The 19,116-nt window shown below is 42.1% G+C and overlaps 8 protein-coding genes across 8 annotated transcripts; 3 read left to right on the forward strand and 5 right to left on the reverse strand.

Annotated features, from left to right (window-relative positions):
* Positions 1 to 17: 17 nt before the first annotated feature.
* On the reverse strand, positions 18 to 3,623 carry BBOV_II000320 (uncharacterized protein). Its single transcript, XM_051767729.1, has 5 exons — positions 2,931 to 3,623; positions 2,697 to 2,895; positions 1,140 to 2,491; positions 708 to 1,104; positions 18 to 510 (listed from the first exon to the last, which is right to left on the reverse strand). The coding sequence occupies exons 1-5, from the start codon at positions 3,051 to 3,053 to the stop codon at positions 68 to 70; spliced, it is 2,514 nt and encodes an 837-aa protein (XP_051623089.1). The 5' UTR covers positions 3,054 to 3,623; the 3' UTR covers positions 18 to 67.
* Positions 3,624 to 3,682: 59 nt separating this feature from the next.
* Positions 3,683 to 6,024, forward strand: BBOV_II000340 (uncharacterized protein). The gene is made up of 5 exons (XM_051767225.1): positions 3,683 to 5,256; positions 5,290 to 5,568; positions 5,606 to 5,675; positions 5,713 to 5,846; positions 5,885 to 6,024. The coding sequence occupies exons 1-5, from the start codon at positions 4,453 to 4,455 to the stop codon at positions 5,972 to 5,974; spliced, it is 1,377 nt and encodes a 458-aa protein (XP_051623090.1). The 5' UTR covers positions 3,683 to 4,452; the 3' UTR covers positions 5,975 to 6,024.
* Positions 3,958 to 4,399, reverse strand: BBOV_II000325 (uncharacterized protein). The gene is made up of 2 exons (XM_051767902.1): positions 4,251 to 4,399; positions 3,958 to 4,145 (listed from the first exon to the last, which is right to left on the reverse strand). The coding sequence occupies exons 1-2, from the start codon at positions 4,278 to 4,280 to the stop codon at positions 3,963 to 3,965; spliced, it is 213 nt and encodes a 70-aa protein (XP_051623864.1). The 5' UTR covers positions 4,281 to 4,399; the 3' UTR covers positions 3,958 to 3,962.
* Positions 6,025 to 6,125: 101 nt separating the features above from the next.
* BBOV_II000350 (RNA recognition motif domain containing protein) lies at positions 6,126 to 7,428 on the forward strand. The gene has a single exon (XM_001609513.2). The coding sequence runs from the start codon at positions 6,169 to 6,171 to the stop codon at positions 7,396 to 7,398; it is 1,230 nt and encodes a 409-aa protein (XP_001609563.1). The 5' UTR covers positions 6,126 to 6,168; the 3' UTR covers positions 7,399 to 7,428.
* BBOV_II000360 (DNA topoisomerase family protein) lies at positions 7,339 to 10,638 on the reverse strand. Its single transcript, XM_051767305.1, has 13 exons — positions 10,464 to 10,638; positions 9,924 to 10,259; positions 9,723 to 9,887; positions 9,568 to 9,690; positions 9,433 to 9,531; positions 9,112 to 9,399; positions 8,741 to 9,076; positions 8,438 to 8,705; positions 8,326 to 8,402; positions 7,984 to 8,290; positions 7,765 to 7,947; positions 7,590 to 7,722; positions 7,339 to 7,553 (listed from the first exon to the last, which is right to left on the reverse strand). Exons 1-13 carry the CDS (start codon positions 10,566 to 10,568, stop codon positions 7,487 to 7,489), a joined length of 2,487 nt encoding a protein of 828 aa, XP_051623091.1. The 5' UTR covers positions 10,569 to 10,638; the 3' UTR covers positions 7,339 to 7,486.
* A 232-nt stretch (positions 10,639 to 10,870) lies between these two features.
* On the forward strand, positions 10,871 to 11,561 carry BBOV_II000362 (Replication factor A protein 3 family protein). The gene is made up of 4 exons (XM_051767314.1): positions 10,871 to 11,047; positions 11,102 to 11,208; positions 11,245 to 11,318; positions 11,355 to 11,561. The coding sequence occupies exons 1-4, from the start codon at positions 11,001 to 11,003 to the stop codon at positions 11,544 to 11,546; spliced, it is 420 nt and encodes a 139-aa protein (XP_051623813.1). The 5' UTR covers positions 10,871 to 11,000; the 3' UTR covers positions 11,547 to 11,561.
* A 161-nt stretch (positions 11,562 to 11,722) lies between these two features.
* BBOV_II000364 (putative integral membrane protein) lies at positions 11,723 to 13,080 on the reverse strand. The gene has a single exon (XM_051767262.1). The coding sequence runs from the start codon at positions 12,859 to 12,861 to the stop codon at positions 12,580 to 12,582; it is 282 nt and encodes a 93-aa protein (XP_051623805.1). The 5' UTR covers positions 12,862 to 13,080; the 3' UTR covers positions 11,723 to 12,579.
* Positions 13,081 to 14,553: 1,473 nt separating this feature from the next.
* Positions 14,554 to 18,861, reverse strand: BBOV_II000370 (variant erythrocyte surface antigen-1 alpha subunit). Its single transcript, XM_001609515.2, has 3 exons — positions 18,711 to 18,861; positions 18,539 to 18,604; positions 14,554 to 18,466 (listed from the first exon to the last, which is right to left on the reverse strand). Exons 1-3 carry the CDS (start codon positions 18,829 to 18,831, stop codon positions 14,628 to 14,630), a joined length of 4,026 nt encoding a protein of 1,341 aa, XP_001609565.1. The 5' UTR covers positions 18,832 to 18,861; the 3' UTR covers positions 14,554 to 14,627.
* Positions 18,862 to 19,116: the final 255 nt, after the last annotated feature.

The raw sequence follows: 19,116 nt of genomic DNA on the forward strand, positions 1-19,116 counted from the left end.
AACATATAACAATTAATAACATTCCACTCTAGCCGGTGAATGGTTTTAAATCATCTATGCTTGTTTATCAACGGAATCGTGTGTTAACCTTGACATATGTATAACGAACAGCAGCACGACGCTTCACTAACTTGGCGCGGTAATAACAAACCGGGCGAATAGAGAAGAATAATTTGTATTTACATTCGTTATCAGATAAGACAGGTTGCCTTTTTGATCCCTTAGTAGAATCAACGGCATGGGTAGGTCCGTGCGCCGCCTTTACATCCTTCTGGGAATTATGAGATAACTCATTATCCTTTGTATTACCACCGGCTATATGCGATGTACCTGCTTCACGTGGCGTATCCAACTCACTGTCATCTGCCTTTGACGTTGTAGAGTCACCATGAGAAAACAATACGGAAACGTACATACGCAGTACATCTTCAGGTGTCAAAGTTGTATTTCCTGTTTTACCTTTCAGAGCCGATGTAAGAGAAGAAATGGCGTGGAACACTTGATCGTCAACTGTATTTTGAATAAGTCAAATAAAATAGAGGCAATTGTGTAGCACGGATGGCCGAGCGGTCAAAGGCGCCAGACTCAAGTTCTGGTGGGCGAGAGTCCTCGTGGGTTCGAATCCCACTTCGTGCAAATTTTAACTATCGCATATCATACATGTAATACCAATTACAACGCCAATAGAACAAATATAATAAACCTACCTTTGATTTCTGGTATTGGAGTCGGTCCAGGTGATGTTGACTGCGACTTAGGCGATGATATAGGAGAGGCCGCCTTTTCAGAAATCCCTGCCGAGTGCTTTAAATCTGGAGCAGATAAAATTGGTGTATCAGATCCGTTGCTTGGTGTGGCAGCGATTGCTATAGGTGACACAACAGTAGGCGCCACGGGAACGGCAGGAATTACTTCAACAGGAGGATAATACGCCCGGATGTTGTCAAACATAAGGGGTGATTCGGCATTATTAGGGTGCTGGGCATATTGTAATATCTCATAACATAGCTTATGTTGACGTCCAGACTCAGAAGAAGGAACCTCTTTAATTTGTACTGGATTCAAACCCTTGCGTAGCATAAAACCCTGAGCCACTAACGTAGCCTATATCACATTTGCTATTATTATGAAAAACTAACCTCATGAATGGGAGAAACATCGATATTCGATACTAGGAGTGAAAATAAAATTAGACACAATGCATTAAAATCAAGCTCAGCGAACCTCAAACAACTGTCTTCAACCAAATTCAAGTAATACAGCTTGGAGGAATTACTAGAAGGAGCCATACTACTCAGTCTTTCGAATTTCAAATCTTCTTTAGTTGCGCTTGGAGCAGTTGAATTAGAACCGAAACCTCTGCGTGAAGATCGTTCGGTGGCACTGCGCGTAGTCCATGAGTTCGTGAGTTTAGAGTCATTCTTCTGTTCTATATTCTTCGTTAAAGAATCTCCATCAAACATAAACGGAATTAAACGCTCATTCTCTAGCAATGTAGTCCACAATGCCTTGTTAACATAAAATTCCAAACAATGAAAAATGTGATTGCTCCTTGGTTCCGTTAAACGTAATGCATCATCATGTGCAAAAAGATGCTTGGCGTAGGCATATGAAGCACCAATCAATATTAAGTCATTGGGATCAATTAAGTGAAACTTGAGTAAGACATTGTCCAATACAATGTTGTAATGAGGCAAATCAGAACGCACAAGACCAAGGCCAGATAATAGTATTAAACTTCTCTTTGGAAGTTCCTCAATCGCAGAAGCCAAACGGAATAAAATCAGACGTGTCAACGCTGTTTTTGTATCAAAACTGTAACCTAATTTTACCAAAACACAAATCAATGATAACGCGCACTCAGCACTTAAAAACTCAGCCTCTTCGGTCAGTAACATTAGAATTTTCCTTACGTATGTTAAGTTCAATGTAGATGAACCCTTGAAAGAGGCAATTAATAATACAAGGTCTTCATTTGACAACATTCCAAGAACGTTCACATTGTTCAAGTGGGTACTAACATGTTGCAGTAAAAACTCATTTGTGAAAACTCCAGCTGACGTGCCAAAATGTAAGACCGGTGGTGAGCTAATGATATCATTGCAGCATTCTATGTATTCTTGGCATAGGGCAACGCAAACGGGGCGTAAAAATGTCTCCGCTTTCATATAATATAAAATACGCAAAAGTGAAACAATTGTAGCACCCGTAATTGGACGAATTCCCTCGTTAGCTGAGTTGATTATTCGTGCCATACGCTCCCGTACAACCTTATCATCTCTTACGCCCCCGCCCAAAAAGGACGGCAGTGACATGTATGCCCAAAGACCTCCACGGTTCAATCCCTTAGGAACAAAATTCTTTAATATTGAAGTAGGTATTTGGTGGAAAACGGTGGGTTTGGATAGGCTGCTAACCAGAGCAGATGCCACACCTACAGATAGTGTCTCAGCCTTATGCAATAGCTCATCCGCCTTCGCTGTGTTGTAACCTATATCTCCATTAGAAAATTGATATGACAAGTTAAAATAGCCTTGTGCTTATGTAAATAGGTTCCTATAAATACACGTGCTGATGGCGTGAATTACCAAATGTTACATTGATTTTTGACAACGCAATACTTTTTGTACGTTAAATACTTCACAGCAACGGGATGTTATAGTAACATAATCTAAATGTGGATATAGATGAAATACCTTTAATTGCAGCTGCGAAATCATGGCTCAAAAGTTCGTAAGCCACCCCTTTCTTCTCGAAACGCAATACAAGCATGTACTCCCGATCCGTGAATGGTCCCGATTCAATAAGATCGACTAACTTCACCGAAATAGAAGGGCGCCTCGTAAATGTACACATTGAAAAAATGTCATTGAGAAACCCTATGAGCACCTGATGCTACGAAATATAGAAACAATATTATAATCACTTACAGTAAACATACGGGGTAATTTTGGCTGAACCTTTTCATCTTTAGCAGCGGTGGCTGTTAGACATTCAGCAGTTGATCCTTTATTTAGAGCATTGTTGGCGGATTCACGTTTAGGTGATGACATATTGGAAGTATAATAAGCACAATATCAAAAAGAGACATCTAATACTACTACACAACCTTCTATAAATAAGACTCCAGTGGTATGCAATTGGTGTTTACCCGGCCTTTAATCAGGAATCTACCGGATCTTTCAAAACGTACACAAAGTAAGCTACCTTATGTGATCCGGAGGTTGGTGACAAGTTATATACAGTCCTCAACAAACGTATCATAAATCAACTACTATCAGAACGAATAGATATACATCTTGTGTCTATACGACAACGTCGACGCAAGTTTTATAAGGCCAATAACTACAGAATCAAACAAATCGGAAGGGAGAGGCTTCAGAAGTACTACGTTGTAAATACTTTTTGTCAAATTTGATGAACCTCGGATGAATTTTATGAGAGATTGCGTATGTGTCTCTTATTACTACAGTAGTTGCAATGTTCCTGGTCTGTGGACGCAGGTAGACGCCACTAGTAGAAGATGAAAACATATAGTACCAGGATATATAGTCATTGTTGACATCATATAACTTCGTCCAATATTCAAAGATGTATGATAGCATACTATGTGTGCATCTTGCGAGAATATATTATAAAACACAACGTGCCGTACGATTCAGTGATGTGTATATCCTGAGGCAATAGTCATAATAAAAACCAGATGTTATCTTCTACAGACTATAATCATTCTGTATATGTATTTAGCAATTTATTTGTTGTTAAAAACTGTCGCGGGTGTGTTAGACTTAGATTACAGCCTTTACCAATCTAGGGATAACAGCCTAGCTTCTTTTTAATATATAGATTATATACAAACACCAGCATTAAAATCAAATATACTATTGTAAGTCAAATAAACCTATGATTAGAAATAAATATGGCAATGTGCAAATCTTTTCTAATTACTTGGTACGGAGCAGTTACACCAATATAATATCAAGGTTATATATTTTTGCTTTTATTGGTAAATGCGGTGAAAATTGGCTGTGTAAATTCAAGAATATTGGACGATTGTATGAATAATCGTGTCTTCGTAACGGAAATAACCCACAATACCGATGTTTTTTGCAGTGGTTTTGAATGTCTTCCGTAGTGATACCAACCTGTACAAAGGTTAATGCGTTATTTTCTCCATATTTTCTAAGAGTGTTTCGACATTTTTTGAAGGGTATTATAAATCGTGATAACATTCAACAATATTAACTTACCGTTGCTTGTCGTACTAGTATGTCATCCATGCGCTGGATATTCGATGTGTAATGAATTGAATTTGGGATATTCTTGGGTATCGTATGTGTATGATCTGGCTTCAAATGGCTCTAATTAATCGCTTCGACCCTGCAATCTCATATAATCCCATCTGAGTAACAGTATTTTATACACTCTAGTATACCCAAAGTATATAATAAAATGGCAAACGGAGATTTAACAGCATTAAAAAACCAGGAATCAGTCAGCATACCTGCGGTCATCTTAGCTGCATATGGATGCGACAATTTACTACCTCTTACTAATGAAGTACCAAAGGCATTATTAAAAGTAGGAAATAAATCACTGATTTCTGGAACCGTCAATAACTTGTTGACAGCTGGAATCAAAAAAATTCTAGTATTCGCTAATAAGCATGATCAATCATCAATTCAACAGCATCTAAGAGAAGAATTCCAAACGCATGATCATATCAACGCATTGAATTTAGACATATCCATTCATGTAGTAGATGAATATGATGGAATGATACCATCTACGTCACATGTTGTCAAAATAGCGGCGACGATGCTTAATAGTCACTTTATCGTTGTGCCGTGTGACCTTTACGGTAACTTCAATTTCCAGGGGCTCATACAAGATCATTTGAGCACTGATAGATTGTGTACAATAGCCCTCATAGAAGAGAAGCTTGCTGCTTCCACCGGCAAGAAAAATAAAGATCAATCGGATGATCAAACCTCACCGGGAGGTGATCCTGTCAGAGGCTGGGGATATAAATATAAAGTCTTGGCTATGCTGGATATCGATCATTCAAAAGTTGTTAGCATCTCCAATTACTTATCACTGTGTAGTGGAGAACCTACCAATATTAGCAAATGGACATTCCGCAACCATAACAAATGCAGTATACGTTGCGATTTATATGATGCACATATATACGTTTTCTCAAAGGATATCATCCATATGCTTACAGAAAAATGCTTTAAACAATCTTCCCTTAGGGTAAGGAATACGGTATAGTTATATATCTTTCAGCTGGACGTTATTCCGTATATCATCGCTATGCAAGACGTACAGCAAAATTGGGAACCTCAGAGCGAAATAGAAGCAAAAAACTTAACCGAGGAATTAAACGCACATCCTGGTACATCTTTACCCAATAAAGGATTCATCTTTCAGTATCCATATGTTGGCGATGCATCACAGTGTTGCAGAGTTAACAGCATAGAGACCTTGATGAAAGTTAATATGCAACAGTGCTTCGATAAAACAAAGAAAAACAAAACTGGCACCATAAATAGCTCTGGTTCAAAGGTAAGTATCTATCTGTATTGCGACAAGAACTTGCCAGATTCGTGACGTTGTCTTCGGTGAAGGTTGTAAGCTAGGTGATGGAACAACAATTAAATCATCAGTACTGGGTTTGTTTCAATTGCTACAACGCATACCCCCATTCAGGCGATAATGTGACAATAGGAAATAACTGCTCTATCAACAAATGTGTTATCATGGATAATGTAATGCTGGGAGATAAGGTTGTGTTAGACAGATGTATTATCGGACACAAAGCGACTATATCGACAAAGGTGACGGTAAGTACCAATATGAATTGCCCATCTTAAAATCATAGATGAAACTTGTCGTAGTTGCGCCGAAGTATATTGTGCCGGAAAATGTTCGCGCGGAATGCGATTTCCTTCCTACTTTTATTGAATCATAGGAGTTTTTACGCGCTTAATAACAAATACATATCTCGATTAATATGCTTCATTTGTGAGCAATTATAACACCTGTAGACAAATACACATCGCTTAGGGCAAACCGTGGGGGCTAATAGAATCCCTTGATCACTGTAAATACAACAAAAGATAGTTGCTTTTAATACGTAACAACAGTTCTCTCCATATTAAAGTAATGTCAATGAAGGATTATAATGAAGACACATTCCAGAGGTATCCCACGGACCAAAGAAGGGATACTGACTCATATAATGAACGCAGCAGACACGCTGACCGGTACGATACACGACGTGATAAAGTAGATAAAGGTATTAAAAGGAGTAGGTCAAGAAGCCGCGGTAGAAGGCGTTCGCCAAATAAGGGTTCCTACCGTGATAAACAACACGCTTCACGTTCAACGTATGATAGGCCCAGAAAATACGATAAGCAGCGTAAAGATGATAATAAGACTGCAGAATGTACTTCGGAAACTGATTTCGTTACACTAAATCCGAATTTATCGCCCAGTCATGCTAGGTCTCGCGCTGCGGAACGCCGTAGAAGGAAAACACAAGCTGACTGTATCAGACGTGCTGGAGGTTTCCAAAAGTTAGCTGATCAAGAAGGACATGAAACAGTGCGACTTTTTTGGGATGGATTTCAGTGGGTAGCCAAAACTGGCCAAGCAGCCATGATGATGAATGCAGATTCTGCTTTAATGAACTCCACACGCAAATTGAGAAGGCTCTATTTTGGAAATTTGCCGGTAGCATCTGGACTTACAGAAAATGCCTTCCAAAATATTATATGGAATGAAATGAGGACCAGAAACTTTTGTAATGATCCAAATGTTTCTCCTGTACTGTATGTCTGGTTCGCCAAAGATAAAGGTAACTACGGGTTTGTAGAGTTTGCAACTGTTGAAGAGACTGAAAGGGCACTTACCATGGACGGTATGAACTGCATGGGTGCTCAATTACGTGTTTCCCGACCCAATGACTACTCAACAACTGCTACTAGGCAAGTTATACCAGGAATCGCCACGCAGAACATTGTCCCTCTGGATGCATTCACTGGGAGCTGCCTCAGAGTTGTGCAAATAGTGTTGCCCGAAAGTGTGCAAACTGAAGTTGAATATCTTGATGTATTAGACGACGTCAAGGAGGCTTTCGAAAAGCATGGTAAGGTTAAAACTTGTGCCATCGTCACCCCTAGACACAAGGACATAGCCCCCAACCTTAAACCAGGTGATGTTATCGTAGAATTTGTTGACAGGGAATCACTATTGGCATGTGTACAGAACATGCAACATCGCAAATATGAAAAAAGAGAGATACAGTTCCTCCCTATGGATGAAGAAGATTATAGACATGTTGCAGAACCCCTCATACTAGATCTTGAGGCCTTAGAAAAGGAAGCAGACTGAACTACAATACGATACCGGAGGGCTTAGTTACAATAGATAGCGCATCTACAACCCCTAGGTTACCCTACTGAAACAGTCTACGATATTCTCAACGAGAACGAAGTGGTCGTCTTCCTCTGCGACGGGGTCTATGATGACGTTTGGTGTGCTTTGGCCTGTGTACATATGTATTGTTTATCTCATGTACATACGGATCAACCAACAACTGTTTCAAACTCTCATTGCAAAAAACACATCCTTCAATTTTACGTCCATCTTTAAGTATTACTTCGGTTAATTGGCTCTCACAAGAATCGCATTCTTTGCCAGTGATAATTGCAACCTCTATGCGTTCATGGTAATCTAGCAATAGTCTGTCGAACCTACTTTTTGTAATGTCAGAGAATTGTAATTTGTAAGAGCATGATGAGCAAAAAAACTTCCAGTTTGGTGCCCCGTTGATTATGTCCAAAATTAACATCCCATCGCAATCACCAGGACAGCGTGTGAGTGTAAGTGCGTCGGCGCTATTTGCACAAGTAGGATGTGCACAATCAATGCATCCCATCCCTGATATGGGTGTGAAAACACAAACGGACGTCTAACCTTTATTTCCAATGGACTCGAAAGGGGGATCGTTGTAACACATAGGACATAATGAAAAGGCACGTAAACGGCTCTGGAATTGTAGTAATTCGAAATTATCCAATGGGCACTTTATACCCTTGTAAAGTTTAATCGTACCGCCACGTGGTAAAGGATACTCCTGGGAGCATTTCTTGCAAAAAAGGCGTACGGGGGCTCGGTTCAAATATAACATATACCTATTACATGTTCCACAGCGACTCATAGGTACTCCGAAATCCTCTATAGGAGTAAACTGCGTTTCGAAAAACGTATTGATTGAATCGATCTATTCAATCATATAAGTTTGGGTTTTTAAATTACCTTAGTTATATAATGCTCGAATTTCATACGGAACATTCGACAAACGTGATCTATCACAGATTCACAATCTGCCTTGCCTATGAGAAATGATTCTGTAAATGCTGCAACATACCATCAGCAATGAGGTTGCAGTAGCCTTCAATGGCACCTCGTACACTGGGAAGGACCAACTCCGGATCTACCTGCATATAACCGTCCACTAATGCCTTTCCGAGCTTGGTGGGTTCGATACGACGATTGCCCAGTAAACGGACATAATTGCGTGTGAAGATGTTGTGTATATGCGTAGCCATAGAAGCATCCGTCCCTATCCCCTTGCTTTCCATATGGTCTAACAGATCAGATTCAGAAAGTAAAGGTGGAGGTGAAGTTGTCCCTTCCTATTATGCATGTATACATTTGAATGGAACAGTACCTCGACTCTAAATTTGGCCACATCACATCCTTCCCCTTTCGTAAGTTTCAACGCAATGCTCACATAATTTTGAGATTTCGGTAAAAGTGCGGTGTATCCCTGTCGAACTACACGCGTGTTTGAAAATTGGAATGTCTCAGACCCGACATCAAGATCATACGTTGTAGTTTCCGTAGTGCATGGGCCTGCAACTGAAGCTAAGAAGTGACGTACAATTAGATCATAGAGTTTCCAGTCATCTCCCGTCAAAGTACCTTGCGATACACAACGTACAGGAATAATGGGTGGATGATCGCCTACATCATGTCCACCCTGTGGTCCCAATGTATTCCCGGACTGCTTGTGAATGGTTGAATTGACAAATAAATTACCTGCATCAAAAGGTCGACCAAATTTGTGTATTCAGGTACTGTATGCAGTTTTTTCAATAATTCTGCCCAGTCGAAAGACGTGGGATAACAATCTGTTTCTGTGCGAGGATAGGATATGTATCCGTTTAAGTATAAGTGTTCTGCCGTTTGCATGGTTTTATGCGGTCCCATTCCAAACCGTGAAGAAGCCTCCTTTAACATAGTTACGGTGTTTAGAGCCTTGGGGGATGAATTAATGGACCTTTTGGTCACAATGTCAGTTAATACACCTTTATTTGCACCCATCAACTGCAGGATGTTATAGTATTTTTCACATCTTACCAGTTGTTGGAAAATACGTGCCACCGATTTATCAAAAATCCGACCGCGGTTCCATGTAAAAGGTATATATTGTCCTTCATAGGAAATATCGCAAATCAGCTGTGTAAGTGTTATGTCAACTTATGAAATCGATACCTTGTAATATGGTTCCTCTTGAAATCTTGCAATGGCATTGTAACGATCGACGCAAAAAAAAAGTGTTGGTGTTTGACAAGGACCATAGGATATGCACGTTGAGTCCAAGTCACCGTATTTCCCCTAAAACTATCTAAACTAACAAAACAACGCACCTGGAAAAAAGTTGTTTGGAAGCGGGTGAAGGCACAACCAACACGTAAATCTATTGTTTGACGTGCACGCACGGCATCTGATTCCAATTTATTCGGGTCACAAAGATTATCTACAGCACGTAAAATATCAGCACGGGTGAGTGCAGAGAAGCGAGCACGAAATATCTGCAAGGGAATTCCATGTTATCGAAGTTATAGTACCTGTTTGGATCCTATTTTTACTAGGTGCTGGTGGCAAACTCGTATAACTTCAAAGGCTATGTTTTCTCCCTCCCTATCATTATCTAAACACAGGAGTAAATAACTACATCCCTTCGCCTCAGAAGCCAGATGCCGGGGTATCTTGCTATCCGGTGATGCTTCTTCCAATATTATCTCACCATTGAATAATTCCACAGGATTCGTCGAATTCCAGCAGTTGTACCTAGGTGCGAATGCCACGGAATATATATGTCCAGCAGTTGATGTGACTTTGAAATCAACAGTAGTTGATAAGAATTTGCCTCGGCACTCCCATGTTATACATGTGTTCGATATCTGATATTTCATGTAATAAGAAATAGAAAACTTAGTACGCCATCATTCAATGTTGATGCTATCGTGTGATTCACATTAGCTCATACTAAATGTCACAGTGTATATGTACTCTACGTGTGGAGGAATTAGCCAGGATCAATATCGTCTAAGTACAGTTGTTAGTACGATATGGATGCCCAAATCACACATAATGTCCTCACTAACCCCTTTACGCTTCAACAGTGTGCGTTGATCTGTACATAAGTGAGCAGCCAGCGTTTCAGCAATCTTTGGCTTCTCTGCCACAACTAAAACCTTTGGTATGGACATAGGAAATCGATATAGAAGATATTAGAAATGAAAATTACATGTGGAGTTATTGGAAATGCGGCCATTAGCATTATGGAATCTTATAACGATCGTGAGCTAATGTGCAACGCAACGAAAAGACATCTAGCGACCTCCTTAAGGTGTATGGCAGAACAATCCAGATTGCATTTTATTTTGTTAATTATATAAGAACATTAAGCCTTTGCCAGATGTAAATTAGTCACCTCTTATCTAGCCGTGAAACTAATCTGGACCCTTGGATACGAACCTAGCCTCATAGTGCCCATTATAAGGATGGAAGCATCATTGTATTGGCGTTTGAATGTATAATTCTTAAGCATACACGTAACTGGGTTCTATTTGATCTTTATTTGGGGCCCTAGGTTGGATGTGTTTGGAAAAACGCTAAAAAGCTGCGCTCAGTTAGGAATCATGGGAGAAGATTTCTTGTCCCTCGATACAAAATCGCAGATACCTCCGTAAGTCTCATCTGTTTTTATTGTTTCAACGATATTGTCATCATAGAATTGTAGGTTGTGCAATTTTGAGACTATGAAGAATCGTATCGGTACTAGTGTAAGGGTCATTGGACAAATTCTTTCATCGGAAAGCAACAGCCTAGTGCTTCAGACGTCAGATGGTAAGAAGTGTATGTAAGCCAATACAATGGAATCAGGTGCAAAGATATCTTGTATATTTCCCCAAGATGCGGCGGCAGGTCTCTCAGGAATTGTGGAGTTATATGCCGTTGTAAGTTTTATATAGGCATAGAAATATACATGCCAGGTAGCGTCCGATGATAGGCAACGTGGGCATGGCATATATCTTCAGCAGTACGGAGATATACACAAATGGGAAGATGAAATCGATATGTCCTATATAAATAAGGTAATTGTCCTTTCGGGTGACCCAAGATTCGCCAAGTATATGGCAATTTCCACTGCAATCCCAGAAGGGATTAATGGGACAACAACATAATGATATTATCTAGGCATGTAATAAATAGTTGGCATAGTATCTATGGGATTTTGTACTATGTTTATGATATATGCTTAAAGGATTGTTGAAAAGTAGCATTCTAAAAGTCCTACGCAGCCATATGAATATTAATATTCACCAGATCATGCCACAAGACAGAAAAGGGCACGTCCTTAACAGTAATCCAATACTCTTGTTCAATCTGGCCGCGCCCGAACATGTCAACGTACACCTCTATCCTAACCCAGACTCTGGCTTATGCCGTCAGGTGTACTCACACTACTACACTAGACACCATTACTACATATTGATATCACCTCTACATTAAATGGTGTCCAATATAGTGACTCTATTAGTGTTTAGTTGCTCGTTTATTTTGGCACTCAACATTTATTCTGCCAGGCTCCACAGTGTAACCAGAATAGGCACTTCGTTCCCTAATCCATCCATGAGTGTAATAGATCCTGAGTTGCTGTTTTTTCTCAATGCACAATGTATATTCTTTTGATGTAGTAAGGATATTTCCATATAGTATAGTTCATAGATCGTTTATTTATATATTTGGTTTGCCTTTAATAACCATATTCATACAATAGTTCGTGACGGAAGGTACGAATCAAAACTATTAAATCCTTTGAGAGATCTATCAAAGCGTAACGTGTCATGGCTAGTCACCCAATCTTCCCAGTTTTAAGTTAACGTACATAACATTCATTTAACTTATGCCTTCATTGTTCCAACTGTTTCTATAGTGACATACAGCCGTCTTTCAATTGTGCTTCGTAGCGTTGTTCAAATTCTCGTCGCTTTAGTTTGTGTTATCAGAGTTTTGAGCGTATTCTCCACTATTAGCCTGCAAATTGGCGTGAAAATGATGCTATATCCAGCTCCCGTAGGATTGCATAACAGTTGCTGATGTAGTGCCGCAAAATCTAGTGAGTCATATTTTCAGTAACGTAACCAACTGTTACAGAGACACGTACAACAGTCATTTCGTGAACACCCCGAAGCAACGCCTTAGCATATCTAACGCTTACGGTTGTGATACTTTGTTATCTTGTGTATGCGACTTACAAGATGACGCCTTATTGTAGGCCTGCACAAACGGCACAACGATGTATGCCATGGAACCCAGAAGGAAGGCAGCACAGCCCAAGTAGTTCGTGACGTATGCTAAGTCCAGTGCTACAGCTTTTGTCAAAGTTACTGCCGTTACTACATACAGCGCAACTGATAGCATTAGCAGTAATAGTAGATCCCGTAGGCAGGAATAGGCCTCCTTATCTGACTTTTTCTTAGGACAGTCTTTAGACATCACGCCCTAATATTACGCACATATCTCACGTTATACCTATGTATTAGTATAGGAGTATGGAATCCATGTGTATGTGATCCTGTAAGTGGTACTTGCCTGGACAACGGAACATGTCCAATAAGTAATGTAGGTACACATCAATTCGGTGTCTTCTACAGCCACTGAAAATTATTAGTGTGTATTATTATTGGCTAGTGTTAATGTGTAACATTAGTGTCTAGTATTAGTGTCTACTGTCACTGTCTAGTATTGCTGTCTATTACCAGTGTCTACTATTACTGCCTAGTGTTAGTCTCTTTTGTTACTGTCTAATATTACGCTGTGGAAAAACAACTTGATACCGTACAAAGGGGCACTAAGGCAATGCTCACGAATATTAGAGTCCACGCGCTACACACTAGTCTCTGGAGTTAGCGAAGTTTGAAGCAGTAGTAGTAACATATAGATACCCGTGGTATAATCGTGGTATGTAGCGCGTTGAATTTGTCTTCTATGGTAACTTTTTGTCGTGGGCTCCTGTAGGTCAGAGTATTAGTACAAAGTAACCACTTTAAGCCCTGTATTCTAGAGTGTTACTATCTTGTGTTGCAGTTTTGATTCTATGGATTAACGTAAATACAACGACCTGGAAGAACAGTGTCTGAGTGTACTATGCATGGTACCTTCTGGGTAGCACGGTGACGACATCAAGTATCATACTAACCTCCTGGTATCTGTAGTGGCCATGGTTTATTGCCGTCTACTTGTTATGGACCTGGAAGAGTTATGAGCACTGTTTCATGGGTACGTCTTGTATCACTGTGCATTTAAGTCATAGAACCGTGAAAAACACCATGCAGTCCTACACCACGCACCCTCTACATTACGTAAAGCTTTACCTCGTACATGTGACTACCCATACTGGACCCGTGATCACCAGGATTACAGTGACTTCACTATAGTCATCCCTGATACTAACTACCACATTATATCACCGTTGTGCCGAAGGCGCCACTACTTTGCCACTACCTCCTTTCAAAATACTCCATCAATTCTACTCCTTTCCGTCCCGTCATCACCTTATCCCACATACACTGCCACTGGTGCTCTCCACCCCGTAACCAATGCGACCTCATATGTGTCCAGTCCAGTGGCCATATGGCACCAAAGGCTAGGTATAGCACCGCTACTAGCCAGGCTACCGTGAGGACAAAGATCCACGGGAGCCGTATGTCGTATTGGAGCTTGCCGACCTGGGAGAGGAGGTTGGTGAGGGGAGTGGTACTCTTTGTCGTGATCACTGCACCAAAACTCTATGAGTCCTTTACCAACATTGCTACGAAAATCCAAGCAATACACTCTGTAATCTCATCCATATACCACCCCCAACAGCTACTACTTTTCTGTGAAACATTCACCACAACTATTACTAAACTTCTGTGAAACCTTTACCAAAGTTATACCAAACATTCACCAAAACTATTACTAAACTTTTGTGAAACATTTGCCAAAGTTATACTAAACATTCAGCAAAAGTGCTACTAAACTTCTGTGAAACATTTATCACATCTAATGCCAAACCTCTACCAAAATCTTACTAAGCTTGTACTGAACGTACGACCCAAAAGTTTAATAAAACCAGTATGAACCTTTACTAACATTGCCACTATAACTCTATGTATACCTGATGAGTATCATTGGTGCTCTAACTCTACCACTAGACTGCTCCACATTACTACCCCCGATACTAACGACCACATTATAGCACTGTTGCGCCAAAGGCGCCACTACCTCCTACCAAAATACTCCACCAACTCCACCCCCTTCCGTCCCGTCATTACCTTATACCACATACATTGCCATTGGTGTGCTCCACCCCTTAACCAATGCGACCTCATATGTGTCCAGTCCAGTGGCCATATGGCACCAAAGGCTAGGTATAGCACCGCTACTAGCCAGGCTACCGTGAGGACAAAGATCCACGGGAGCCGTATGTCGTATTGGAGCTTGCCGACCTGGGAGAGGAGGTTGGTGAGGGGATGCTGATCTTGCCTCCCCTTCTCAGTGATCTCTATTACTTTCTGCAAGCTGTCCAAGAATTGATGACAATGTTTCTCTCCGTTTTTAGTCTTTTCTATACTATAATCTCCACTTTTCTCATCCTTCTGCTGGAACCCCTCCAGATTGAATGGGTTACCATAGCTAAATCCATGTCGATACAACACCGGTAATACCCCGGTACATGATACGATTGATTGGCATCCACACTGTCCACTACCCTGTCCGTGTTCTCCCTTCTTGCACTTATTGGGGTCACACTCTCTACAGCCACGGCATTCAATATTACGGAATGCATCAGACAGTGACTGTAGACCACCTTCAAGTGCATCTGATAGGTATAGTACCCATGAGAGGTATGTTCCACCGAACGTGGCACTCACTGCGGTATAGAGTTCACCGGTTAGGGGGGAGAGGTATTCTGAGTTCTTTGTCAGTGCAGAGAGGTTACTAGGAGTGGTAGGAGCAGTGGATAATGCGACGGCACTGCTAGTGTCCTTATCGCCCTTAATATCTCTTAGTGCTTTACCGACAGTCTTCATGTACTCCCCTCCATTCTCCGACCCATTGTATATCCACTCTATCTTCTTCACTTCATCCCGTAACCCAGAGGCACACCAGCCGCAAAAGTATTTGTCATTGCTTGTCGACGTTTTAGGATCTTCTGTGTGCTCACACTTGTTATTCGTCTTCTTCTCCTTGTCCTCTACTGGATTTCCTATACCACCCCTAAAGAACCCGAATACATCACCCAACACCTGTGGTGTGGTGGCACTGAGAGCTGCTGTAACTCTCACCAGTGTATAAACACATGATTGCATCATGTTCTCGTTACTAAAGAAGTATAAGATGCCATAAAGGCGTTTGCCGGTACAATCACGGATACCGTCCTTCTGGAATTGCCCTCTGAAACCCATTGGCAATGGGCAGCATTGGCCGGAACCATTACAGTGTCCTAGGTGGGATGCAGCGGGTGGGTACTCTGGGTTCTCGTCTTGGTCCACTACATTCTGACAACTAAAGCCTGGCAACCTATCCTCCAGGAATGCCTGGAGAGGGGAGGGGACACCAGTGGTAGTCATGTTGCCACATTGAGTGCACATGGTAGCTGTCCCCTTTTGGCCGCACTTCTTGGCGTGGTCTTTACATCCTGGGCACTGTGCGGTGTTGCAGATGGAGATGAGGTCATTGATGGCTGATAGGAGTGCGGTGTGCTCCTTTTCTACTTCATGCACAGCATCAATTATATCTGAACTGGTAAATATGTCATCCTGGAGACATTCCAATGACTCCTTCACCTTCTCCTTCTCTGTCCACTCCTTACACAGCTTAAGTACTTCCTCTACCTTATGGATAGCAGCACTTATCTTGTTCTTACCAGGATCATATTCACCCTTACTCGTTACCATCCCTAGTCCACTAGCCCCAACTACATCCCCTAGTATTCCTCCACTACCACTATTCATCGTCAGCTCCACTAGTTTCGCCTTAGCCGTCTCTAGTTTCCCAGTCAGCCCACTATTAACCTTCTTCACCGCCCCCTCCAGTGCCTCCTTAGCCGTCCCTAGTGCCGCCTGTACCCCCTTGATCCCCTCTGGCTTCTTCCCTTCCAATGCCTCCTGGGCATTACCCAATTGTACCACCACCTCGCCAATCTTTTCCAATAAATCCTTTAGTGCCCCCGTAAGCTCTCCTGATTTCCCCTTGAGGACTGTTTCCAATACCCCCTTTACCTTCCCTACCCTCTTTTTCCTATCATGTTCCATGGGGTCACACCCCAGGCACATCCAGCTAATAACCCCCTTGGACACCACATCCTTACCATACCTACACTCACGCCATTTACCTCCACAAGTGACCTTCACGGCACACTGCTTCCTGAGGAAATAGAGCTGGTAGAATAGAGCCCTAATGTAGTGTACTACCTGGTTGTATGCTTGAATGGAGACAGTGGGATAGGTGAAGTGGCATTCAGTGTTAGCGTAGAGGGAGTGAATGGCAGGTTCCATAGTCCTGTCAGTGCTGTGTATACCACCCTGGATACCTATGAGCACCAATGGGCAGTACTGGGTCACTGCTTGGAAGTGGGCAAAAAGGTTGAATTCATGGACAGTTATGGGATGATTGCGGCCTGTTTGAAGGAAGGAAAGCTGTTTCTGTTCGTTGGTTGATGCGGTGTCTCCGGGTTTTTTGAGTACCTCGGTTAGTCTATCCTTACCATGCTTCAGTATCTTTGGATATGCCTGACTATAGGGCAATGCACTTAGCCAGTATAGGATCTCACGGATGGTACGGGGAGTTTTATTTTCCGCCTTCGGCGGAGCCTTGTTCTGTAACCCGGTAAAATAGGCACACGAAAGAATATAGAGCTTGTACAAGGCGCCACATTTGTGGATGTTTTCTTCAGTAATTGTGGCGTCATTCTTATGGAAGACGGTAGCGTTGCTGCAAAATGCACCCCTGTCTACGGTATGTATATATCCAGCATAGTTCATACCAGCTGGATTTCTGAATGTATTATCATTATAGTCCCCGCCATGACCAGTATCACCATTACCAGTGTCCGGGAATCCCAAATATAACTTATCCCTTAACCCATCCCATATAATAGCATCCCATCTATTTCCAGGACCATGGTTATTCAACATATCCTTAGGAAACCCTAGGGCCTGTAGCCATTGGGACAGGGTACCGTCATCTAGACCAGAGCCATCCAAAATGTGGTTGTTCCACCGGGGGCTGCTGGAATGGTACTTTCCAGTCCAATACATATAAGTAATGCCACTCCAGATGAGGCATACTGACCCTAGGAGGATACGGGCACATTGGTGACGTCTATCAGAGGCAGTAGTGTCATAGCTATTGTCTCCGGGAGGAATATCTATTAAATCTTTCCAATATGGTTTGACATCTACCTGTTTGGATTCAACAAATGAGTCTCTTGTGTAGAGTGTTCCACTAGGGTACGCTGACATGTAGCTGTCTTTATGGTATTCATCATGGCCAAAATGTTTTCCCTCTTTGTAACAACTACACTCCTTCTTACACTTCCCACAACCACCATTACAACAACACTTGCAGCATTTGCCTTCTTTAGCGCATTGACACTTCTCAGCAGTACACTGCGTGCCGCCACCACCAGTACAGCTACACCTATGAGCACTACCACCACTACCACTACACCTTTTACACCTCCTTCCTAGGTGGTGTCCTTCATTACTGCTCTGATTGGGATCATCCCATTTCATACATTTACATTCCGTGCACGGCGTGTTCGGCGTTACATCCTTAAGATACTGACACTCGCCATCTTTGCCGTGTTGATTGTTATTGCCACTACTCCCCTTGCACTTGCCACCACCACCATTATCACACTTCGTTATACTACTCCACCCAACGAGTGCACTGAGTACCTGTGCCAGCTGGTCTATATAGGTCCGGACCACAGGGGTACCACCTAGTCCCTGTACCAGGGAGAATAGTTCGTTGAGGCGGTTAGTGACATTCCCCTTTGGGGGGCCTTTGCTGGTGTCACCGCTGTCACCGTCCTTCCTATCACCTTCATAACCTATAGGACTCCATGAGGTACTGTATACCGGTGGTAGTACTAGGCAGTACTACTCTAGTACTGGGTACTTACCATGGTACTCCAGTTGTACTGACTGCAGTAGGTCAGTCACTGCCGACGCCAGGCCACATATGCATTCTGTATAGGGGTGAGTCTATATAGTACGGAGCGCGCCACTGTAACGTTCACTGTCAGGTAGCGTCCTTAGGACGCGCATAACACAGTAATGTATACAGTGACATACCATCCTTGTTGCTTCTACCATCCCTACCAGTTACCCTCAGGACCCAGTCAATGGCCTCCTTCAGGTTGGTAGGAGCGTCAGTCAAGGACGCCTTCGGCGTGAAGGCGCTATTAGGGGCCATTGTCAGTGCCTATAGGAGTACTCAGCAGTACTCTCAATAGTGTGGAAGCACTGGTGGTATGGCTATAGGGGTGGAATCCCGTATACACTGAGCGCGCCCGTGTGGAAGGGGCGCCTTCGGCGCGACAGTAACCGTTACAGTGGCGCGCATATTGTTCTGTGGGATTCCACAAGGTAGTACCGTGGTGGTGAACCCGTTGTCACAGTGGAATGCCGAATTGCTTATACGGAATCTACCGGTACTGGATTATCCATATTATTCTACAGATACAACACCACTAGTGGT

This window comes from Babesia bovis, chromosome 2 (assembly GCF_000165395.2).
Source record: "Babesia bovis T2Bo chromosome 2, whole genome shotgun sequence".
Classification (NCBI taxonomy): domain Eukaryota; phylum Apicomplexa; class Aconoidasida; order Piroplasmida; family Babesiidae; genus Babesia; species Babesia bovis.

Bases quoted from the DNA above. Each gene is read 5' to 3' on its own strand.
- BBOV_II000350 (XM_001609513.2), top strand. From the start codon at position 6,169: ATGTCAATGAAGGATTATAATGAAGACACATTCCAGAGGTATCCCACG.
- BBOV_II000340 (XM_051767225.1), top strand. From the start codon at position 4,453: ATGGCAAACGGAGATTTAACAGCATTAAAAAACCAGGAATCAGTCAGC. The intron at 5,569-5,605 runs GTAAGTATCTAT...AGAACTTGCCAG, and splicing joins TAAATAGCTCTGGTTCAAAG to ATTCGTGACGTTGTCTTCGG. The intron at 5,676-5,712 runs GTTTGTTTCAAT...ACCCCCATTCAG, and splicing joins AATTAAATCATCAGTACTGG to GCGATAATGTGACAATAGGA.
- BBOV_II000364 (XM_051767262.1), bottom strand. From the start codon at position 12,861: ATGTCTAAAGACTGTCCTAAGAAAAAGTCAGATAAGGAGGCCTATTCC.
- BBOV_II000320 (XM_051767729.1), bottom strand. From the start codon at position 3,053: ATGTCATCACCTAAACGTGAATCCGCCAACAATGCTCTAAATAAAGGA. The intron at 2,492-2,696 runs GTATTTCATCTA...ATGGAGATATAG, and splicing joins TTTCGCAGCTGCAATTAAAG to GTTACAACACAGCGAAGGCG. The intron at 511-707 runs GTAGGTTTATTA...TTCAAAATACAG, and splicing joins TCCAATACCAGAAATCAAAG to TTGACGATCAAGTGTTCCAC.
- BBOV_II000360 (XM_051767305.1), bottom strand. From the start codon at position 10,568: ATGTCCATACCAAAGGTTTTAGTTGTGGCAGAGAAGCCAAAGATTGCT. The intron at 9,532-9,567 runs GTATCGATTTCA...ACACTTACACAG, and splicing joins AAGAGGAACCATATTACAAG to CTGATTTGCGATATTTCCTA. The intron at 8,706-8,740 runs GTACTGTTCCAT...CATGCATAATAG, and splicing joins TGGCCAAATTTAGAGTCGAG to GAAGGGACAACTTCACCTCC.
- BBOV_II000362 (XM_051767314.1), top strand. From the start codon at position 11,001: ATGGGAGAAGATTTCTTGTCCCTCGATACAAAATCGCAGATACCTCC. The intron at 11,048-11,101 runs GTAAGTCTCATC...ATAGAATTGTAG, and splicing joins ACAAAATCGCAGATACCTCC to GTTGTGCAATTTTGAGACTA. The intron at 11,209-11,244 runs GTAAGAAGTGTA...CAATGGAATCAG, and splicing joins AGTGCTTCAGACGTCAGATG to GTGCAAAGATATCTTGTATA.
- BBOV_II000370 (XM_001609515.2), bottom strand. From the start codon at position 18,831: ATGGCCCCTAATAGCGCCTTCACGCCGAAGGCGTCCTTGACTGACGCT. The intron at 18,605-18,710 runs GTATGTCACTGT...ACCCCTATACAG, and splicing joins TGGTAGAAGCAACAAGGATG to AATGCATATGTGGCCTGGCG. The intron at 18,467-18,538 runs GTAAGTACCCAG...GGAGTCCTATAG, and splicing joins AGTACAACTGGAGTACCATG to GTTATGAAGGTGATAGGAAG.
- BBOV_II000325 (XM_051767902.1), bottom strand. From the start codon at position 4,280: ATGGATGACATACTAGTACGACAAGCAACG. The intron at 4,146-4,250 runs GTAAGTTAATAT...ACCTTTGTACAG, and splicing joins TACTAGTACGACAAGCAACG to GTTGGTATCACTACGGAAGA.